This window comes from Spermophilus citellus, assembly GCF_964194105.1.
Source record: "Spermophilus citellus genome assembly, chromosome: 15".
Taxonomy (NCBI): Eukaryota; Metazoa; Chordata; class Mammalia; order Rodentia; family Sciuridae; genus Spermophilus; species Spermophilus citellus.
Genome location: NC_138195.1, coordinates 33094721 through 33120128, shown reverse-complemented (window position 1 = coordinate 33120128; position 25408 = coordinate 33094721). Strand labels below are relative to the sequence as shown.

At 37.2% G+C, this 25408-nt stretch overlaps 1 protein-coding gene across 1 annotated transcript in view; it reads right to left on the bottom strand.

Moving 5' to 3' along the window:
• UBE2D1 (ubiquitin conjugating enzyme E2 D1) overlaps positions 1–22063 on the bottom strand; it is a 34436-nt gene extending 12373 nt beyond the window's left edge. The window contains exon 1 of the mRNA XM_081267021.1: positions 21812–22063. Within this exon, the coding sequence (XP_081123147.1) occupies positions 21812–21835 (24 nt within the window). The 5' untranslated portion in view covers positions 21836–22063. The remainder of the gene's footprint in view (positions 1–21811) is intronic.
• Positions 22064–25408: the final 3345 nt, after the last annotated feature.

Genomic DNA, 25408 nt, shown 5'->3' with positions numbered 1-25408 from the left:
ATGAGCTGAGTGAGCCAAGTGCTAGCTCAGGTATCCTTTCAAGTTCAATGTTCTTTTCCAAGTTATCTCAGTACTTTGATTTTTGTTTTGTAATTCTTTTTCTTATCTTTTTTTAAAAAAAAATAGCTGGTGCTGTGTTTTCCCTCTAACAAAAATTAACTAACACAGTGACTTCTTTGGTCTATGTACAGTTAAGAAATAACAGAAGGATTCCAGTCTTTGATTTAGCTACAGTGGTTAAAAGCAAGACTTTGAAATTCAAGTCTGGATACCACCATTCACTTAAAAACACGATCTTGGGAAAACAATTTTTTTTTTCCATTCCAAACCTGCTTTCTTTCATATAAAGTGGAATTATAACCTTCATCCACAGTTTCTATGGTAATCAAGTAATATGACACATGCTAAGTGTATAGCACAGTCTCCGGCACATAGCAGGCATTCAAATAAATCTTAAGATAATATGGAATGAATGACAACCATCCAATTCTCTAGTAGCAGAAAACAATGATTTAAAATAGCTGAAAAGAGTGGGAATGAAATTCCCAAGCCACAACTCCATATTAGAATGACTGTGCCTTCTAACAATTTTCTAATTTGGGCTTTGGAGAGATTGCTTTTGAAATCAGATTGCTTCTGAATAATGTTGAATTTTCCAACATTAAGGTAAATAGTACTTCTTTGCCTTCATTTTTAACTAAAAAACTAGTTAATTAGAAATGGCAGTCTCTAATTGTAGTTTAAGAAAACTTAATTATTTGCATGTATACATTTTATATAGAAATAATGTGTACATGAATGCATTCTAAATATAAATAATGTGATTTATTAAGAAGAAAAGCCCAAGGCTTCAAATTCAAATAGTTCTTCTTCAAATTCATTTGAAGTATTTTATAAAAATTAAAAGTTCTCTTGTTCTTGTTATTTTTAAAATATTATTATTTTTAAGTGTACTGATCCTACCTCCTTTTTAGAAGATAGCATTAAGGAAGAAAAAAACCCCAACAAGCAAACTTCTGCTAAAGGCAGGTTTTTAAGTTCACTATTTAAATCTCACCTTCTATGGGAAAGAGAGCTGACACTACATCAAACATCTTGAATATTCACATGATCACTACTTACTACTAGTAATTTCACTAATGCTTTGTTAGGAGACTCACACATCCTAGACATTTTAGGAGGGCCTAGATTTCTGATGTTTTATCCCTTTGCCAATCCAAATGTCTAGAATATGTCCTTGATATTGTTTAGAAGTGTATTAGCTGAAGTTATGATGCATATGTATGGAAAGACAAACAGAGAACAAAGGGGACAATATACATATATCCTCTTTTGCCCACAAAAATGCAAATCTTAAATTAAAAGAGAAAAACAGAGAGACTCTAGAGATATGCTAATGGGTGAAAATATAAAACTAACAAAAACTGAAACCAAACAAACCATATCCCCATCTTTGCTCTTTAGTCTACCCAGCAGCTAGTGTACTTTCAGATGACACAAAGAATGGAGGATCACTTAATCTGAGTGTCTCTCAGACCACTTTATTATCTGGTTTAAGCTTTCTCTGCTATAATGGGCATCCTTATTTATCTACTTCTAGCACTGTGGCCACATATTTGGTATTAAAAATAATTTAGTGATTCTTTGGTAACTCCAAAAGGACATGTTAGGACTAGCAGTCCCTTCCCGTGCTCCTCTCCCCTACTAAGAACTGATGCTGAATGATATAGCTTGCTCAAGAGCACAGAATTCTCAAAAAGCCAGGCTTCATCTATGATTGCTCCTGCTACAAATCCAAGTCTCTCAACAATGATTTGTGATCACAGACTCCCACTTCTTGAACATGTTTTTCTAATCCACCAAACCCTGAAATCTAAGATGCACCCTATAGAAAGCTTCCTAATAACTGCTTCATGAGCTCCTCAGGCCATAACCGAGACCTCCACATGGCCATGCTTTCCTATCACACCAAATTAAAAAAGATTTCAAAAAACACCCTTGCATGTGCTTTCAAAGTCATTCTTTTTAAAATTAAGTATTGTATGTACATGTGAGTGTTATAAAAGCAAAACAGTGATTTGTAGGGGAAAAAAAATACCATAATGTATAGTTAAACACCCACGAGACCATTTCCCAAACCAAACTACTGTTAACGGACTAGAATACTTCATTCACAGCTTTGTTAGGAAATAAGCACATAACTCACTGTTGGAAGGAGTGTAAGTTTGGATACAACCTTTTGGAGGGCAATTTAAATAAACTACGAAAGTAGAAAATGCCTGTGGTCATTGATCCAGTAATTATAACCAGGTAGACAGACAAAGTTACGTACATAAGGATGTCTGGTGCAACTTCTTTTTATATAAGTATGAAAAACTGAAAATAGTCTAATGTTCCATCAAAAGAATGGCTTCATAAAATAATATGTTCATATACAATGGGTAGCCACTAAAAAGAATGACAGAACTGCATATGTTGACATTGAAAGATGCTGAAAGAAAATAGGGCTTGAGTAAAAAACACAGTTCCAGGACAGTATGCCCATTATGATCTCAAAATATATATGTAAACCATAAATGCATAAAAAAAAAATAACACAACACACAAAACTGTTGACAGCACTTATCACTGGGAGCAGGTTGCTAATTTTTACTTATATCTTCTACATTGTCACAAATTGCTACAATATTTTTATAACTCTTTAAAGAAAAAAATGTTTTTTAAGACAATGAAAGAATGAATTACTATCACATATTAGAGGATAAAGAGTAAAAAGACCCAATACTACATCCAATATGATGGATGAGTGAATACTGGAACAGGAAAAGGACATTAGCTGGAAAAATTTGAAATCTGAGTTAGGACAGTAGTTGGTATTATACCAAATCTACTTCCCTCATTGTAATAACTATGATTATATAAATTGGAAATATTAGCAGAAGTTAGGTTAAAGATATATGTGAACTTCCTATGTTACTTTTTGCAATTTTTCTATAATACTACAAACTACCTCAAAGAAAAACAAAAAAAAAAATTTTATACATATTCCAAACTTAACTATTTTCTCTCCCAAGCTTGCTTCTTTCCTGTATTCCCAATATCAACTAATGGGATAATAGCAACCCTGTCACCAGGCTCAAAATCTTAGCATTGTTTTGATCCCTCTCTTTCTCTTGTCCTTCATATATAGTCACATGTACAGTACAATATATTCTTCCTTAATACCCATTACAATGTTTACCTTGCCACCAAAATCAATTACAGTCCAATACTCAATTACTGGCATAATCATCTTCTAAAGGGACAGCTTATTTGAAATTTTATTCTTCTGTTTTAGAAAATTTCAGTTGTTACCCATTGATTATTAAAAATCTAATTCTACCAATGAAATTCTTTTCATTATTTAGCCCCATTATAAAGCCTATACTTTCAATTGAATGTTCCCCTTCAAAAATATTCCAAAGAGCTCTTTCAATTTTCTAAATTACTTTCAGAAAGTCTATAAGGTCAAAAATAACCTCACAATTACACTAAGATGTTATTTGCTGTTTTCACTATTAATATCTCAGGAGTACACAATGGAGTTTTTCAGAGATTTAACATGAATGCATGAGCAGATGTTAGAATCCAGTTGTCATCTGTAAGCCTGACAATAATGAAATTTAAAAATTGTATAAAACGAAAAAATTGTTTTAAAAAATATAATTATTTTTCATTAAAAAGTAATTTATAACACTGGCAAGAATGTGGGGGGAAATTTGCTGGTAGGACTGCAAATTGGTACAACCACTCTGGAAAGCAGTATGGAGATTCCTCAGAAAACTTGGAGTGGAACCATCATTTACCCAGTTATCACACTCTAAGTCTATACTCAAAGGATTTAAAATCAACATACTATAGTGGACACACCCTCATCAATGTTTATAGCAGCTCAATTCACAATAGCAAAGCTATGGAACCAACCTAGGTGCCCTTCAACAGATGAATGGATTAAGAAAATGTGGTATATATGCACAAAGGGATATTACTCAGCCACAAATAAGAATGAAATTATGGCATTTGCTGGTAAATGGATGGAACTGGAGACTGTCATTATTAAGTAAAATAAAGCCAGTCCCCAAAAAACAAAGACTGAATGTTCTCTCTGATATGCAGATGCTAACATATAATAATGGTGGGGAGGATAGAAGTTCATTGGATTAGAGAAAGGGGAATGAAGGGATGGGACAGGAGATGGGAATAGGAAAGACAGTAGAATAAATTAGACATAACTTTACAATGTTCATATATGAATATATGATGAGTGAAACTCCACATCATGTACAATCACGAAAATGGGATCCTAATTATAAGTTATACTCCATGTATGTATGATATGTCAAAATACACTCTACTGTCATGTATATATAAAAGGAACTATTAAAAAAATGTTATTTATAGCATGTGCAAGGCCCTGGGTTCAATTCCCAGCATTGTAAAATAATAACAATAATAATAATAATGATAATAAACAAAGGCCAAAAATTATTTATATTAGCATATTTACTGTTATTTTAAAAGTATTTCTTATTTTGAAATATGTATTTAATTGCTCATATGGTAAACATCAACAGATATAGTCCACACCAAGAAAAGCTTTGTGGGGTCTTCAATACTTAAGAATATAAAGGGGTCCTGCCGGGAATGGTGGCCCTTGCCTGTAATCCTAGCTATTCAGGAACCTGAAAGGCAGAAAGATCTCAAGTTCAAATCCAGCCAGGGCAACTTAGCAAGGGCCTGTCTCAAAATGAAAATAAAAAAGAGCAGGATATAGCTCAGTGGTACAGCACCCCTGAGTTCCCTCCCCAGTATCCAAGCTGGAAAGAAAAAAGACTACAAAGGGATCCTGAGGTCAAAAAATTTGAAAAAAAAAACTTGGATATGCACTGTACATGGCTAAGTTTTCTGTTCTTTATCATTTTCCTTCTCCTAATAACACATTCCTTCCATCTATTCATTTTTATTAACTATGGCTATCTTCTCAAAAGCCAATTTTAATTTTTATTATTATTATTATTTTTTTTTTTTTTTGGTCAGTGCCGGGGACTTAACCCAGTACCTTGCACAAGTTATGCAATCATTCTACCACTGGGCTGTACCTGCAACCCTCAAAGGCTACTTTAAAAAATACGGTTGTAGCTTTAACCAAAACTTATTCTTTAGCAAATCTCACTATAGTACCTAGTGTATATTTCATCATGTCTAGTACAGCAGCCTCAGACACCCAGCAACTAGTAAAGTGCTGCCCTTAGCAGATGTTAAAATGAAATCTGTTTTGTCTCAACCCAGGTATTAAAGATTTGCAATGTCAAATAAACAAATGCTTACACAGAAAGGGGAAAAAAAATACAAATTGGAGTCAGATATTGATCAAATCTGTTTTGCTGCTAAGCAGTACTAGCTGTGTGACCTCGAACAATTTACTTAACCTGAGTCTCATGTATTATGGGGACATCACTGATTACCATGAAGAACTGTACCAAGAAGAACATGTAAAACCAATTAGCTTTAGACCTGGCTTGCATAATAGATGCTTAATAAATGCTGATTTCCCCTTCCTTTCCTCTTTCACCAAAATGTTTTTTTAAAACAAAAGCTTTACCCTCATTGCTATACAAAATTACATATAAGAGGTTGTGAGGGGAATGGGAAAATTAACAAGGAGAGAAATGAATTACAGTAGATGGGGTAGAGAGAGAAGATGTGAGGGAAGGGGAGGGGGGATAGTAGGGGATAGGAAAGGTAGCAGAATACAACAGTCACTAATATGGCAGTATGTAAAAATGTGGATGTGTAACCGACGTGATTCTGCAATCTGCATTTGGGGTAAAATTGGGAGTTCATAACCCACTTCAATCTAATGTATGAAATATGATATGTCAAGAGCTTTGTAATGTTGTGAACAACCAATAAAAAAAAAGCTTTAATGCATTTTATTTATGGATTCTTCCATAATACTTATTAGCACAATACCTTTTATATGTAAGTATTTGTTATTATTTGGATCAAATAATAAAATTTAAGGAATAATGTGATTGGCAGAACATAAGTATCTTAAATCTCAATCTTTCAGAAATACAAATGATTAGATTTGGCAGGAATAAAAACAAATTACTCCTTTATACAGATATGCAGATTGCATATAGTAAAAAGTTTCAAAAGTGTTAACAGTGCAAGTCCTTTAAAAACACTACAGAAACATAATGATATCTAAAAATGAATATCAAAAGAACATTCATCATTAAAATATTATGCCATTATGACAAGGTTTTCAATTTACAGAATGTATGATATATTCTAGTGAAGAATCCAAAGCCACATAATTTTTTGAGGGCTGGTGGTATAGCTCAATGGCAGAGCGCTTGCCTAGCATGTATGAAGCCCTAAATTCATCCCTAGCAACACACACACACACACACACAATTTGTTTTGGTGTTTCTAGTTTAGAAGACCTCAAAATTCTAAATATTCCATCTTTATTATTTATCTAGGGATGCTGTTAACCTACTTTCAGGACACAGCTTTGGGCTGCTCTTCCAAGTGGACTCCCGGGTTTGTGATGAGCTAACTCAGTTTCAAAAAGTATTTTTAACCACTGCCAGTCCTTAGTGACAGAGCTGCCATGGACAGGGCTATGGTCTGTGACGTGGATGGAGATTTTTTTAAAAATGTCTTCCATGTTCAACTTAACTAGCTGGACTAATTATAAAAGTTTATTAAGTACTTCCACATCCTCTCTGGGGATGTAGCTCACTGGCAGAGTGCTTCTCTAGCATGTGTGAGGTCTTGGGTTCAATCCCCAGCACCACAATAAAACCACCATCACCACATCCTTCCTAACAGGCATCATTCTGATTTTATAATTTTACTCTGGTTCTAAAGTTTTAAAAATTTAATTTAATAGTATCAGATTATGATGCTAATAAAACTCCTTCCAAGTCACTGGCAGGCACATTTGCTGATGATTAAAACGGGGCATGAAATTCAAGAACTAACTCATTTGTAGAAACAATAAATTAATAGGATGTAGTTTGATATAGGAAAAAGGTCCTCTGTAGACCCTTAGAAGCTTAAAAGTGGCTACAATAGCTGTACCTCCAAGGTAATACATGTAAGAGTAGTGCTAAGCCTCAAGGATCACCTTCCGAATATATTCAGTAAAGTTTAGGCACTCTAGGGAGACCTGAAAAAAAAAAAAGTTTCTCCTAGACAGAAGACAGATCTACTGAGGAACTACTGTAAAATATCTTACCTGATGCAAACTACTACCTAAATAAAAAATAAACACTGATATGTGAAACATTTAAAAAGTCAGGTTATAAGATCTGGTAGATTCTGAAAAGTTACAAGGAATGCCTCAGAGTTTACCTTCTATCCTTGTGGCACACTTCAGTGCTGTCTTTAGCCAGCACTCCATATCAACAGAGGCAACCAACTGCAGAAAAAAAACACTGGGGAAAGAAAACTGCATCTGTACTGAACAGGCAAAGACTTTTTCTTTCCCACCATTCCCTAAACAACACAGCAGAGTAATTACTGACATAGCATGCACGTTTTATTAGGAAACAGAAGTAATCTACCATCAACTGAAAGTAGATGTAAGATGTGCATAGGTTATTTGTAAATACTATGACATTTTATATTCAGGACTTGGGCACAGGCAGATTTCAGTATCTATAAGGGGTTCTGGCCCCAATCTCCCATGGATGCCATGCGACAATAATATAAATGTCCTTATTTGTTAAAAGGTGGATTACTAGAGGCATATAAAAAGTTAACAAATTTTTAAAAACTTGCCAGTTCTCAGAAGTGGTGCTCAAGGCTATTGCTTTTTCTCATACATGTCTTGAACTGCCAACTCCAATGACTCTCACAGACTACAACTGAGGGGGGACTCCCAGGAGTTCCGCAATGCTTTATTGCAGAAAGCTGCACATAAAGGAAATGAACAAGACATTCTTCAAAGCCAAGGTAGATGTCATGCCTGTTTTGGATAAACAAATAGCACTGCTGATATGGAAGCAAAAGTGACAGTATGATGTCGTTCTAGTAGAAAGAAGTTTTTTCCAATAGACGGTACGGGGTCAATTAGGTATTCTCGTGAAAAAAAAAATTTAACCTTAACCTCCTATCTCAAAACATACATAAAAATTAATTATAAATAGATTCTAAATTTAAATATGAAAAGTAAAATATTAATGCTTTCAAAGGAAAATATAAAATGTCTTTATGACCTTGGAGGAGGCAGAGATTTTTAAATAGTACACAAAGAGGAATAACCATAAAGGAAAAAAAATGGAAAATTTGCACTTGATTAAAATTAGGAACATCCGTTCATCAAAAGGAACATTAAAAGTGTGAAAAGGCAAGCCAAATAGGAGACAATATTTACAATACATATATTTGATAGAAGATGCATCTAGAATATGTAACAAATATTCCTACAGATCCATTTATTTTAAGAAAGACAGCTTAAACAGGCATTTACCAAAAAGGCTATCTAAATGGAACACACACAATACACACACACACACAAAACACACACACCCCAGAAGGGTCTCAGCTTAATTAGTCATCAAGAATATGCATATTAGAACCAAATCTTATGCCATTACACACCCAACAGAATGGTTAAAATGAAAAAGAAGAACTACAAGTGTTGGCATATATGTAAAGCAATGAGAACTTTGCTCGTAGAATAAGAAAGCTGATAATAACCAATAATTAAACATAGAAATACGATGTGATCTAACAGTTCTACTGCCAAGTACAGAAATGTGAATATACATACTCACTTTAGTAGCATCATGTGTAACATCCCCAAACCAAAACAACCCAAATGTCCACCAACAGTAGAATAACTTATAGCATATTCACCCAATGAGAATGAAGAATCTACAGCTCCATGCAATAACAGACAAATTTCACAGTACACATCACAATTCTTAAATTCAAAACCAGGCAAAACTAATCTCTGATGCTAGTCAAAACAGTGATTTACCTTAAGGGCAAAGATAAAACTAGGAAAGGAGAGGGGCACCTTGGTCCCTTAGAATGCTATTTCTTGAGCCAAGTTTTGAATTCACAGTTGTGTTCACCTTGTGAAATCTACCAGGCTATATGCCTTATATGTGTTTATTATATTGAAACAAAAAGTTCACATTATAACTTTTTAATGAATTTTTCCATGATGAATAACACAATGATGATATCAAAAAGGTAGGCAAAGGATATAAAGAATTCACATAATGTAAAATATGGCTTTCAATTAATCAGACTAGTTACAAAGCCATAAAAAGAATATGCACATTTGTGTATAATACATATGTTTTGTGTTTCAATTTCATTTCCAGTTACTTTTAATCTAAAAGTGAAACATATTGCTGATTTTTCTTTACCTTTGAGACAAAGAAAGCTTAAAACAAACCAACCCTATATCTAAATATAGGTCAAGCAATAAATACCATCAAACTGACAAAAATATTCCCCAGATGAAAAGGAGTCCATGCCAATGAAGCAATTTTCTAACCCAATATGATTAACAGCCAAATAAAACTAGGGAGTACCTAAATTTCAAAATAAAAATGTAAGATATTAATGAGTGGCGGATTATAGGATAGTGTCCTTACATCATGACTAGAACCACAAAAACACTGACAAGGCCATAAAAATGTATATTTAGAGGATTTATATAGCCTTATGTGGCTAAGCACTTCTATTCTAGTTCAGATTTCTGTAACCGGCTAGACACAAAGAAAAGTACTGAAAGGCCTGAAACTGAATTTAAATGGGCACAGATGGCATGTTTATAACACCCCCACAATATGCTGAGTGTTCTCCATAAAAACAAGCTAGACACAGTCCCTGCCTCTAGGGGACTTAAAATCTAAAAGTAGATGAGGCAGCTTAATTCAAAGAAAGCAAACCAATAAAAGAAAATAAAGACAGGAATGTAAGAGAAGAGGCCTGTGTTCACCCCTGGCTCCCAGAAGGATAACAGTCCAATTGGAACAGTAGAGAATGCACACTAACAAGCAAGAACTGCTTTATTTTCCATAAGAATTAATATGACACTATTTTTGCAATAAACAGTTCCTAAGAAATTACACTGACCAGACTGAAATTGCTTTGCTGTTTTCTAGCTTCACCAATCAGAAACTGTAATTCTCTGTAAAAGAGATAATATACACCACACTGGGTATGTGTAAAGGACATCACACACAGTCAAGTATCGAAGCTGATTTATGGCCCGACATTTAAATTACTCACTCCTAAACATATGTGTGGGAAGCCATTCTGACACGTGATTGGGTGACTCCCGTTAAGGGCCTGAGGCGCTTTGGCTGTGTCGGAGCTTTCCCGGCCCTTTCCTGATGAGAGAGCCCATCCGTGTGGGGGTGTGCCTGACCACTGACCCCGGGGACCCAATCACTGACCCTGACCTTGGAGTGCAGCCCCCCCTCAACCTTCATTGGATGGAATTCTCCCCTGAATCTCTTGTTCCCCAATAAAAGGCTACTCCCCGGCGTGTTCACTCTCTCTCTCTCCTGCTAGCCCAGAGTAATCCTTGCTGCCCTGCTGGGCGGTTAGAGGAGGGAACCAGAGAGGGGAGCCCTCTCGGACCTAGCAATTTAAATAAGGTAACTGAGTCTGTGTGTTTTATTTCGATCTCATCTAACTAACTTTATGCCTAGAACCTCATTAATGAAACCACTGCGCAGGTCGCGTGGTGGACATATGAAAGCATTATTTCAAAAATCCTGGCCCAATCATCAGTTAATTACTATGACATAATCATCTTTACTTCCAAACCCGTAAGACAAGGCAGTGATTCTTACTGGATTGCATTTTTGGTGTTGTGTCTAAAGGGATTAAGAGCTATATTTGGTTTGTCTGTAAATAAACATTTCCTGGGCTTACAGTTCAGGCTCTGATCTCCTGAACAGAGCTGATCTAGTTAACTAGAACGATTTCAATAGAGATGTCAAACAATCGCCAGAAATATCTCCAAACAGAGTGTCTTTAAGCCCTCGAATTAAAGTACATCTTCATTTAAAACTATGTAGATGCTTCCCAGAAGACTTCAAAATGCTGTGAACAGGGGTTGGGCCTAGGCAGAGCTCTTGCATAGAATGTATAAGGCAACCAGTTCGATCCTTAGCACCACAATAAATAAATAAATAAACAAACAAATAATATAAAAGCATCATGCTGTCCATCTACAACTACAAAAAAAAATTTTTTTTTTAAATGCTGAGGACAACCAATTAATTAAGTTGTAGGTACCAAACTCACTTCAACAAATGGGTTCTGGCAGCTTTGCTGTCTCTTTCAATCAGGTATCTCCCTGCCAAAGTTGGCTTATTTAAAAAAAAAAAAAAGAAAAAAAAAAAAAAAACAACAATGTGGCCAAATTCCACCAAAAAAGGAAGAAAATGAAGAAAGCAATGACCCTGCTGATTTTGCCGCATCAGAGTAATATTTACTACATTTTAGCTACAGAGTGCGATTTAGAATAAAAGTCTGAGGTCACAATTAGGGACGTTATTTACCAATCATGTCATACATACAGCCACTTTCCAGGTTATCTCTACCTCTACACAGCCATGACGGCTCCATTTCCCACCATGCTACTTTGCCTCTACTTTAAGGCATGCCTTCCTTTTAAATAGAAGACTCTCAATTACTACCCTACACATATAATATTTCCATCAAGAAATTATATAAATAAAAATCTATTTTAGACAAATCCAAGGAAGTCAAGTAAAAGCTGCATCTGAATCTACTTTATGGATCTACTATGAGAATAGTAAAATCAGATTTATTCATTCCAGGAACCTAAACTCAAAACTTTAGAATCATCATCTGATTCCATTCTCCTCTCTTGTCCCACCCATTGTTACATCCCTCCCATTAATTAGTGCCAAATTATTCAGATTCTCCTTCTGTCCCAATCCCTCCCCGTGAAAGCATCCTGGAAGGCAGTTTTACAGACAGCTGAGGTCCAAAGAGCAGGAGCACTCAGAAGAGCCAGAGCAGAGACATCCCAGGGTAAGAAGCCAGGTTGACCCTATTCAAGCATTTGGGCCGGAGAGGAAAACAGAAGGACACTGAGACCGTCTACAACAGTGAACCGTTGAGACTTGAGGGGCCAAGAAGGTGTATACAAATCAAAAGGGCCAAGCAGGATAAACACCCTATAATTTTTCTCACATAAGTTCTCCACCACCCTGGCTGGCTCAGGCCAGCCTTGGATCTCACTTGACCTGTGGCCTCCCTATTTCTCTACCTTACACACTGCTGCCAAAATCATCTTAGGGTACCATGTCAAACCTTTTCAATGTCTTCCATTTGCTTTAAAGGCTTATAAATCCTCAAAGAAGCTTAACAGACCTTCCGCGATTCGACTCCTCTCTGACTTCATATGTGAAAACCTTTTTTTCCCCCTAGTCCTCTCTGCACCAGCCAAAATGAACTTTCAATTCCACAAAATGCTAACTTGCCTCTAATTTTAAACATGGCTTCTTTTCAGGTAGAAGATTCTTTTTTTAAAAAAAAAAACAATTTTTTTTTAAAGAGAGAGGGAGAGAGAGAAAGAGAGAATATTAATATTTATTTTTTAGTTCTCGGCGGACACAACATCTTTGTTGGTATGTGGTGCTGAGGATCGAACCCGGGCCGCACGCATGTCAGGCGAGCACGCTACCGCTTGAGCCACATCCCCAGCCCGGTAGAAGATTCTTAATCACATTCCTCCCAATATACATTCTATTTCTCCTTGTACCTAATTCATTTTTACCCTCATGTCTTTTTCTTTTCTTTTCTTTCATGCATGCTAGGCAAGCACTGTACCACTGAGTAATATCCCTAGCCCTTTAAAAAAAGATTTTTTAAATTTCTAAATATTATTTCATTTTCAGACAGGATCTTGCTAAATTACTCAGGCTGGACTCCAACTATCGATCCTTTTCCCTAAGCCTTACAAGTAGCTGGGATTACAGGCATGCACCACCATACTCATCTTCGTGTCTTATTTTATTTGTTTGTTTGTTTGTTTGTTTGTTTATTACCAGGGATTGAACTCGGGGGCACTTGACCACTAAGCCACATTCCCAACCCAATTTTGTATTTTATTTAGAAACAGGGTCTAACTGAGTTGCTGAGTTCCTCACCATTGCTGAGGCTGGCTTTGAACCTGCAATCCTCCTGCCTCAGCCGCCCAAGCCACAGGGATTACAGGCATGCACCATAGCACCTGGCTTCAGCTTCATCTTATTTTAAACATCATTACACTTGTAAGGAAAGTTTCCTTGACCCCTTCAGTGTGTCCCTGCTATATTCCTAGAGTACTCTTGTGCTTTCCTTTCCATGACATTCATCAAAATTATAATTATAAACCATGTACAATACTGAGTTCTACGAGGTCTAGGTTGCATACCCCACACTATGGTTAAGAATGGTACTTCATGAGGTGGGACATGCCTGTAATCCCAGCAGCCCAGGAAGCTGAGACAGGAGAATTATGAGTTCAAAGCCAGCCTCAGCAACAGCTAGGTGCGCTAAGCAACTCAGTGAGCCCCTGTCTCTAAATAAAATACAAAACAGGGCTAGGGATGTGACTTAGTGGTCAAGTGCCCCTAAATTCAATTCCTGGTACAAAAAAAAAAAAGGTACTTCCTTACTGAAAATCCTTCAATTGCTTTCCCAACCTTCTGCATATGTATTTCTCAGCATGGGTCTTCAAGGTCCTCCACAATACAAAACATATGGTTTACTATTTCCTGAATGCTTCCCAAAAGCAAGATGATCTGTTCCTTCCCAAATAAGCCACACAAATTTCTAATGTCTTCGTTTCTCTTTCTCTACAAACCTGGCTTCCCTAAATCTTTTAGAACGTTACTCATTCTTCTAAACCTATACCCAATTCACCTTTTCCACAGATATCCTCCAAGTAATTTGGCCTTTCCCACCTTTGACTTCCTTCCTGTGCAAATATGTTGTACTTTCCTTATGGTACTCTCCTAAGTCCATCTATTGGTTATAGTACTCTTCTTACCCTTATTAATTCAAAACTTTTTAGATAACGGCTTTATAACTCACCTTTCTATAAAATTCCTTAATGCATTTAGGATATACCTTCTATCAGAAGGTGCTCTGTAAATGTACTAACTTGAATCTTATAAATTTATTACATATAAGGGAGCTGTATAAGGCAATTGTTAAAATATGTTGATTAAATAATTTTTAAAGGACAAAAGACACCTGTGAAACAGATAGAAACTAAATGGAATAAGATGGTATGTTATGTTACCAATACATAATAGAAATATATATTATTTGCATCATAAGCAACTGCTTTTTAATCAAAGAGTAAGACTTATTAACATTATATCATACATTAATCTGCCCATATTTTTTTTCAATTCTGACATCTCAAAATAATTTTAACTCAAGTCTCATATAGCTATGGAGCACAGTGCCAATGCTCAAAGTTTATATGTTTGCTGAACAAAAACAGCATGAAACACTATTTGGGTTTGCTTAAAATTATACTGGTGGGCTGGGAATGTAGCTCAGCAGTACAGCTCTTGCCTAGCACACGTAAGGCCCTGGGTTCAATCCCAGTACTAAAGAAAAGAATTATATAGAGTAAAAGAATATACATACACATATATATAGTTAGGTAGATACATACATACATACATACATGCTTTGACATTACACACATCCACAGATGGGACCACAAAAACTATCAAGTCCAACTCACTGAATTTACAGATGAGAATAAAGACTTGGCCAAGCAAACAAAGCTAAAGCCAGGACAAAGGTCCAAACCATCTGATTTCCACTGCAGCTCTCTTCCTACCTAGAAGCTGACTGACACTCAACTTAAGACTGTGATAACTAGAGCACATCACCCCCAACCATGCTCAGTATTGAATTAAGGCCATTTGCACACTTTAACCTCGTGCAAGAGAAACAAAAGAGTGAAGAGTGAAGGAATGAAAAGAAGTTTTTTTCATCTTTCCCAGGAGGCTTATTATCTTACAAAAGGTAAGAAATGAAGCTACTTCATAAGCCTTGAGGATAGTATTTGTATTCAGACATTCTGAGAGGCAAGTAAAACATGATAGGAAATTACATACACCTTTTAAAAAATGGATAATAGGGGCTGGGCTGGGGATCTGTGGTAGAGCACTTGCCTAGCCTGTATGTGGCCCTGGGTTCGATCCTCATCACCACATAAAAATAAATAAATAAAACAAAGGTATTGTGAAAAAAAATTCTTTAAAAAACATGGGTAATAGAATTCTGACACTTAAGTGAATATGTTACATATAGCATTCTGAATGCTACATTATCCAAACTTATTATTTATTTTATAGTTAACCAAGACATGGTGTTTCATCGAAAACAAACAGAACTTAGGTGCCAATTTCTTAAAATGTACATAAAACATTAACATACCTGCCAATACCTGCCAAATATTTGTAATTAAATACTATATATATTCCTAACAAATGGAATACAGTAAACACTTATGTGTGCATAAAAAGTAATCTTAGTATTACCCAGGGTTATTTTTGAATTCTGTGGTTGGACATCAGTGACTATAAAATACTGCTACTTGTAACCAGGCACAGTGGCACACCCACCTGCATTTCCAGCTACTTGGGAGACAGAGACAAGACTGCAGGCTCGAAGTTAGCCTGGGCAACTTAGTGAGACCCTGCCTGAAAATAAGGGGCTGGAGATGCACTTCAGTGACAGAGTACTTGCCTAGCATTCATGAGCTCCTGAGTTCAATCCCCAGAACCACAAAATATAAAATAAAATGCTACCTCTAGTAGAAGACAATGAGTATTGACAGTCTGTATCAAATGGAAATGTTTCCAAAATTAGAATATTTTTAATTAATGTATATATCCACATGTATGTTTGTATGCCTGTTTATTAATTTACTTTCTGTCTATAATACACATATATGTAAATATGTATACATAGGCTGGCATTATTTTTGGCAACTTTTTTTTTTTTTTACTATTTTTAGTTGTAGATGGACACAATACCATTATTTATTTATTTTTGTATATGGTGCTGAGGATGGAACCCAATGCTTCACACATGCTAGACAAGCACTCTACCACTGAGCTACAACCCCAGCCCGGCAACATTAATTTTATATAAGGATCCTAATACTATGCAATGGTGATTTTCAAGCTTTCCTTACAGCAATATATAATAACAAAAAAGATCTGACATCATGACTTAGTACACACACATGCACAGTTCCCTCCACAGAGGTCCAGCTTTACTACTCCTGAACTCTGCTCACAGGTGGAGATGGCCACTTGGAGTGAGAACAAGCAGATTATTACTTGAGGGAGTTTCAGGTGACAACTCCCCAGCTCACCTCCTTTGGAGAGGCTTTCTTAAGTCTGAAAGGAGCCTAAGAATCTAAATAAGCAATGTAATGTCACTGAAGGAAATGAGCCACACAAACAGGAGCAGAGGAATAGAAATCAGTGGGTAAAACATCGAAGAAGAGGCAAGACAGGAGGTTGCGGAGCATGGTGGTGTGGTGGGCAGCACAGGACTATGCTTCTAGATGGCAGCTTCCTCCCCACACTCAGGACAACTCCTGAACATGCTGCCTCTTACTGCTGTCTAATGTGTGAAACTGAACCCTCATGGATCCATTCCAGAACCAAACTGAATGCAGAAAACCCTCAGCTTCTCAGAAGCCATTTAGATCAGGACAGTCCAGAAATAGAACCTGTCTTGGCCTTCCTGCAGATGCATGTTTTAAGGTAGCCTAAGAATCCTTCCAATCCCGAAATTGCAAATCTGGGTCATATTAAGAGGACAATTATCTTTATACCTGTCTCTACATCAATTCATCCACTATTTTATAAAGGGGGAGGGGCTAACATGTTGGTAGACAGCCATTAACTCAGACTGTTAACTAAGTTTTAAATATTTTATTTTAGGGCTGGGGATGTGGCTCAAGCGGTAGCGTGCTCGCCTGGCATGCGTGCGGCCCGGGTTCGATCCTCAGCACCACATACCAACAAAGATGTTGTGTCCGCCGAGAACTAAAAAATAAATATTAAAAATCCCCTCACTCTCTCTCCTCTCTCACTCTCTCTTTAAATAAAATAAAATAAATATATTATTTTAATCAGTAGTATTCATTAAATGAAAATAAAGGGCCCGCAGGTTTCCTGTTTGTATTTTAGGGAACTTAGGGAGTAAGGATGCTACTCTGCTTTACCAGGAGCAAACCTACATGCTTTTGGTTTTCACATGTGTCTGGGCTCCTAAAATAGGCCTAAAACAGTCTTATTTAGTTCTATGCTATTTATTTCCACAGAGGAATCTCAGAACTTTTAAGCTGTAATATGTTATCTCGTCTTTCTATACTTTTTATGATGAAGAAATCAAAGTACATACAAAGGCAAAAGAAAGACAGCTTAATTACAAAGATTTAAAAGCAGAAAGATTTACATGATGGCTTATTAAAGAAAGAACACTTTCTCCCTCTCATCTCAAGACAAACCATTTATCTAACAAAAAGTAAAAATACTATGTTCCTTTTTTCCTTTAAGTTAAATACTTTCCTGAAAGAACTAGAGTCTTGGATTTAACATTGTAATTTGAACAGATTACTATTCAAAACCACTACAAGAACCAAACTATTATATCGAGTTATAAACAGTTATCTCAAAATGAATTTTCTGCAATGAAATGATACTTCTGACAGAACAGTTATGAACTACAACTAATTTTTCTAAGTTCTTTTGGAGAAGACAAATTTACAATGATGAACAAAGTAATATTACTCATTTACAATGTTAAAGGATCCAGTAATCGCTCTGGATCAGAGATGACAAGGCACAATCAACACAGTGAACAACACATCTGTGAGAATGATTAAATATGCCCACGTCTTAACTGCAACACTACTTTACACTTGTTCTGACATTATAGTTCGCAAAGTACTTACATCCATAAACTCATGTGACTCTACACGTTTTTCATTTTAAATACAATAAATATAGATGAGTCCATATGGATACGTTGTATGTACTAAAGTGTTCTCTAGAGCCAACTATCTGGTTTAGAATTCCAACATTGCCACATATTAGATATGTGACCCTGAGTAAACTACTCGATGTCTCTGCCTCAGTTTCATCATCTACAAAATGAGGGTAATACTGTTTCTACCTCTTGGGACTACTACAGATTAAACCAATTAATATATATCAAGAACTTGGAAGAATGTCATGCACAGAGTAAGCACCAGACACATGCTGATGGTCATCAGCAGCAGCATACTTTATGGATAAGAAAGTGAAGATAGGAGCCACAGAGCCAGGACAAAAACTGGACTTTCTTCCCCTAGAAAAAACATAGGGATGATTTTTTTCAATATCCTGTTTTCCTAGACTGACACCAGCAGTTTAATGTAGAACTCTGCAAATAAAAAATTCAGCAACTCAAAATATTTGTAAAATTGTATTTTAATGTCTGTTCATATATGTACTTCAGATTAGATTATAAAAAAAGAACTGTTCCATTTTGGGAACAGTACTATACACTAACGAATTATCTGTGTTGCTATATTTGTAAAACAAAAGTCTTTTGTTTCACTTTTCAAAAGGCAGACCAAAAAAGGCACAAGCTTATCCTATCATGCTAGTAGGATGATCATTACCTCAAATTCTTTATAGAGTAAAATAAATCTGATAGAAAAAGACCAAGATGCAGATAACTATATTATGATTTCCATTTTTCTTCCAGTTTTCAAAGCATTCAGTATTGTGATGTAATATTTGTAAGTTTAAAAATGATTCCCAAAACAAAGCATATCAACGACTGAAAATAGCACTGAGAAAAAAAAACCTTAGAAATTAATTCTAGAAAACAATAGATGCTCAGCTGAAAAGCTCCTCTGTTTTAGACATGTTTTTAGATTTCTTTCCTCATATTTTGTTCAGTTTTTTTTTCCCTTTAGTGATTTAGGTGACTGCAATAACATCTTTCACTGTGTCTAAAAATAGGGCATGGGTGTGTAAATTTATGAGCTGAAATGCAAAACTGGCACAGGATGTCTAAATTAAAGCATTAAATCACTTAGCATATGCTAGTATAGAAATACATTTTAAGCACTGATAATACATGCTTTCTGTATACATACAATTTTAATCCAACCATTTTATTCTTTTTGTAGTGAAGAAATGTGAAATTGTGAACTTTACTCTCAAATATGCCATTATCATTTATGAGATTAATCTTGGGCAAAGCACTTCTCCACTCAAGGACTTCAAATAAGGAGAACAGACAAAAACATTGATGATTCTCAACCCTCTTTCCAACCAAACCCATCCAGGAGATTCAATCTCACTTGCTTGACAGCAATGGCAACAATCTGAAAATATCCTACAAGTGATTCTGATACACTGCCCTAGAAGCTGTTTCCCTGCCTTCTAGACTTCTTCCACACTACTATAGACTTCTCTGAAGTTCTACAAGTTCCAAGATACAGGAAAATTACAACCCATTGACCTGAAAGTTATCTGACAGTGTTATTTAAATACACTTAAAAAGAAAGGTGAAAAGTTAATATACATGTTCACTTGATGGAACAGACAAGAGTTAAATAAGAATCTGGGTACTGAAGATATCAGAGGGCTTTATAACAACTGTTCACATGGCAGAGAGCAAATCTGACCTAGAACTACTTATGAAGAAGGTACAGAAAGGAAGATAAAAAAGGAGAATCAATCAAAATAAACACCTCAATGGTTTGAATGTGTGATTAATGTGATTTAAGTCAATTTGCCTGATAATGGGAAAAAGAAGCAAAAAATGGACATGTATGTAGGTGGTATTATATAATCCCCAACTGCTTCTCCAAAATATCAACCTGTCATAGGTTTTACATCATTTTTACATTATACAGTTGTTATAATAACCAATAACTACTTAAAATATGTGGACATATGTCATATTATAACATAAATCAAATACACTGGATCAGCATGGTGGTTGACAACAATATGCAAGCATGGTATTTAAAAATGGTGTCCTTATTTCTTTGAATATCCACTTGCTATTGATAAATTCCACAGTATCTAAAAGCTATTTATTGTATGTGGAAAGTCATGTGAAAAATTCTATGAGCTAGGAAAGAAGGAAATGGAATTTGAAAACTTCCTTGGAAAATGCATGTTGTCTGATCCAATCATGAACCAATATTATATCATCATGAATAAGTATACAAGGAATAGTGAAATGCTAACCAGGGCTTCAAAATTAGGATTATTTGTATGAAACAAAGTGTAACTGCATCATCTTCAAAAGACAAAGTATTAACATTAAATAAATGCTGTTAACTGTATATTTTATACTGAGATGACCCTTAAATGGTACAAAGAATAATCAAAATCCACAGATTTAATATTCGAACCAAAAATAAACAGAAATTTGGCTGAGTTCAAAAGTTGCTGTCCTCTGTACCAAAAGATACCACCAGTGGTGAGTCAGAATACCCACCACTGGTGAGTACACATGTCTACAACTGCTGTAACACATACCATTGTTACATTTTACTGACTTGTGGTTGAAAAATCGATAAAAATTTTTGGTAGGCACTGACTACTTCGGAAATAAATTTCAAAACACACAGTCCATTGTTGGCTTGACTTGCTCAAAACGCTCCCAAACAATGTGGACTCTAACTATAAAACTTCAAACTTGGGTCTGTAAACAGACCAACAGCCTAATAATAAATAAAAATGAAGAAAAAGAAATGCCCAAATCCCAATTTTGGAAAATGTTCACATCTGAAATGGTTTGCAATAATTTAATACCAAGAGAAGACGATCGCTTACATGAGTTGGGATGGATAATATTTGTTGAATGAATATACACATTTCTTCCTCGTTCTATAGCCATGTGTCAAAGCATCAAAACAATTTAATTTGTATCTGTTTCTGTTGTGTCTTGAACTTTATATATAAGTTTATCATGAGGAAAAAAAAAAAAACCTGTTTGGCTTGACTCACCATGAATCACAGCCAGGAGGTCATCTTGTTGTGTATCAGCAACTATGTTTTCACTACAGCTATGTGACCTGAAGTGGCAGCAGCAGAGGCACCAAAATAGAAGGGGCAGGAGCTTTCTCCTGGCTTCTCAGCCTCAAATGGGCTTTTCCAGCCCATTCCGGCAACTGAGCAAGAGCCAACCGCGGAGCACAGAAAGAACAAACCCGACAGCTCCGAGGAGAAAGGCTGCAGGCCCACCGCACCTTTCTAGCCCTCCCGGGGAGCCCGGAGAAGCGAGAACATAAAAGGGGACAAGCTTAAGAAACAGTGTAGAGAAAATACATCATGACATGGGCCCAAACTAGCTTGGTGTGGAGGCAAAAAAAAAAAAAAAAAAAACAGCTGTGACCGTGAAGCACAGATTTCGGGAAGGTCTGGACACAGAGGAGGATTTCCACCCCGGGGCTCTGGGCGCAGCTCTGGCGCGAGCGCGCAGCGAGACCCCAGTCTCCGAGCACCTCCGGCCACCAGGGACCTGCCCGATTCCCCTCTCACCTGTCCGGTGCCCGCGGGCCGGGCAGGCACCTCTGGTCCCCTGCCCCGCCCCGGCCCATCCTCCCATCCCATACCCTCCCGGCACGTCTCTGGGGACCAACGGCCAGGTCAGCATGAGCAGGGGTCAAAGCCCGCTCCGCCGCCCCAGGCCCAGCCCCGGGACTCACTTTCTGAATCCGCTTCAGCGCCATGGGTCAAGGAGGGCAGCGGGGACACCGGCCGGCGGGGGGCGGCTGCGTGGCTCGGGGGCGTGGGTCGTCGCGGGCTCCGCTCGCTGGCTGCTCGGCTGGCTCAGCCCTGTGGGTCCCCGGCTCGCCGTTCGCTGGCTCGCTCCGGGAGCCGGTGCCTGATCCGTGTGCGCCCGAGCGCGAGTGTGCGCGAGTGTGCGGGCAGGGACGCCGGCGAGACTCTTTTGTTTCCGCTTTTGCTTCTGGGAAGGAGCCTGCGCCCTCCCCACCGCGCCCCGCCCCGCCTGGCACACTGGGAAGTGTAGTTCCAGCCGTGCTGGCCGCCAGAACCAGGACGCTGTCGGGTTCCTCACTGGTGACCTCAACCAGGCAGCCTGGGGTGTCAGCTGCCCAGCCTGGAGTTGGTATCTGCTGTTTGATTTAGAGTAAATTACTGAAGCTGGGTCTGCGCATCTGTACGATGGGATAACAAATGAGCTCCTAACGCATTTACAAGAATTTCTAAATTTTCAGAGTTAATCATTCCTTATCCAATACATTTTACAGCTGATCTTGTTATTTTTATCTTTACAGAGTTCACTGACTCTTCTGAAATATATGAATTACCTCAATTTCTCACCCTCCACACATGCGCTGATTCATACCTATTATGATTCTTACTTACCTCCTTAGTTCTTATTTCGGAAGGAAAAAAAGTGCCTTCCCTGTCTAGGGCAAATCTTGCATTGTCTAACCCTCTTTAGAACTCAGAATTCTGAGCCTCGCTCTCATAAGTAGCTTTTTCCCTTAAGTTGACGATACCTGCCAAATAGTCTAGCACACTCCCCAATCCTTCCATTTCCATGAACTTGTGTACACATTAAAACGTGGCTTCTTACTTTCAGCACCAGCAAAATCAGTTTTCACTGAGGACACCATTGAGCTTCTTATTACTAAATTCAACTCACTCTTTATCCTGAGCATGTTTTTGAATGATTTGCCTAGCTATCCTTTTGATTTTCAAAATGCTCATCTTCTTCCCTTTTACTTTCCACTAGCTCCTTTTCCCAAATATGGGAGATCTTGTACTATCCCTGAACTGGGAGGCAACCTAGCAAGGTCTTAGGAGCAAGGGCCTTGTAGATGAACCATGCACGTATTTCTGCTTCTCTCTGCACATCCATCCACCTCCTTTTTCCAATTACCTCTAGTTTCTCTCATATGACTTGGGCTTGTGCAACCCTTACTCTGCTTAGTGATGCTGTTTAGCAACTGCTCCTGTTGCTAAATGGCCAAACCTTTTTGTACTCCCTGATTCATCTCCTCAAAGGGAAGAACCTGAATGATGCAACTCAACTTTCTATTCCAGGCTATAAATTGTCAGCTAGTGATGAGTTAGGTGTCCATTGATGGTCTTACCAGCTGGGGAAAGTGTGTGTGTGTGTGTGTGTGTGTGTGTGTGTATACTGGGGCTGGAATTCAGGGCCTCTTGCCTGGTAGGCACAGGCTCTAACATTGAGCTACATCCGCAGTCCCAGTGTGGAAAGTGTGAAAGTACTTTTGGACAAAGGGGCTTCTGGAAAACACTAACAAGGTCCTGTCAACTGTACAGAGGTATATTTAGGCTAGCTCAAAGCACCATTTTTAGAAAGAAAGAGCTCCATGTTAAAAGGAAGCATGAGATTATTCGTGTAAGTAAAGTAGGGTACATCACCTTTGGGAAGTTGCATTCCCATGCTAATAGCATTTGATATCATGTTAGATGTGAGGCCGTGTTCACTGTTACCACTATGGTAAGATTTCAGGTACCAGGCAACTCAGAAAAAAACCTCCAGGGTCATTCTGTGAACAATCCTGATCATCACTGCATGAACAACAACAGCAACAACAAAACACACTCAAGCAGAAGCTATGTATAGGACAATTTTGTTCAAAAGTCATTGAGGGCCCAGGACCCTGGCATCAATTTCTCCCTATAAAGACTCACTGCCAAGATCACTCAATTGCTTAAAAAACTTTATTGTATCATGCCTCAGTGTAGTGCAATTTATTTCCATCTTTTGCTCACATACTACAATTAATACCATGTGCCTTTGCATGTCCATTCACTCTGCAAAGGATGACCTCCTTCCATTTACCTGGCAAACTTCTTACACTTCTTCTAGACCTAATACAAATGATACATACTCTATGAGATTATTTTCTACCTATTCACTAAAGTGGATTTTTAAATATTTATATTATTCTTATAATTCCAGAAGCAAGATATACTTTAGGGATATCACTTAGTCATGACTGGTTGTCTCATTAGAATATGAATTCTAAGGACACATGGAAAATGTCTTACTTTTTTTTTTAGTAATGTAAAATTTACATGGGCTGGGGATGTGGCTCAAGTGGCGGCGCGCTCGCCTGGCATGTGTGCGGCCCGGGTTCGATCCTCAGCACCACGTACCAACAAAGATGTTGTGTCCGCCGAGAACTAAAAAATAAATATTAAAAAAAAAAAGAAAAAAATTTTTTAAAAAAATTTACATACCATGAAATACCCACATCTAAGTGTACAGCTTGATGGGTTTTGACAAATGAATATACTTGTGTGATAATTGAGATCTAGAACAATTCTATCACCACAGAAAATTCCCTCATGACCCCTTCTAGTCACTCTCCATCCTGGTAGGAAATTAAAGCTCTGGTTGCTGTCACCATAGACTTATTTTCACCTGTTCTTTTTTTATGTTTTTAGTGAGAAGGAAAAATTATTTTTTAAGCCAACAAATTTTGGGGGTGGTTTCTTACACAGCAAAACTGTCTGAAATAGTATATAATGAAATGCATGTTTTGAAATAGGGATCTAATTAATTTTAAATACTCTTCTTAAATGGTCAGAAGGCCAATCCCCAAATCTTTGCCATAATTACCATCAGTTCTTTTTCTTGTTATTTTGCATTACTGGGGATTGAACACAGGGCCTCTCACATGCTAGGTAAGCTCTACCACTGAGCTATATTCCCAGTCTTTTCATTTTTAAAAAACTTTGAGAAAAGGTCTTGCTAAACTACCCAGGCTGGCCCCAAACTTGTGATCATTCTGCCTTAGCCTCCAAAGTGGTTGGGATCATAGGCAGGAACCATTGTTCAGGGCTTTGTCTGCTTCTGAAAGTCATATAAAGAGGCTGGGGATGTGGCTCAGGTGGTAGCGCGCTTGCCTGGCATGCGTGGCCCTGGTTCGAGCCTTAGCACCACATACAAAGATGTTGTGTCCGCTGAAAACTAAAAAATAAATACTACAATTCTCTCTCTCTCATATAAATGGAAGAATAAAATACATACTCTTTTATGTTTCATTTTTTAACATAATATTTTTTCTTCCATTTTGTTGCATGTAGTAATAGTTTGTTTGTTCATAACTGCTGAGTATCATTTCCTGTTATGAATATACTCTAATTGTTTTTTCTTCTTTCTCAGGATAATGAACACTTGGGTTGTTTCCAGTTTGGGTTTATTATAATTAAAGTAGTTATGAATATTCCTGCATATTTCTTTTTTAATGAACATATTTTATAGTTTTTTAGGATAAATTCTTAGGACCGAAATT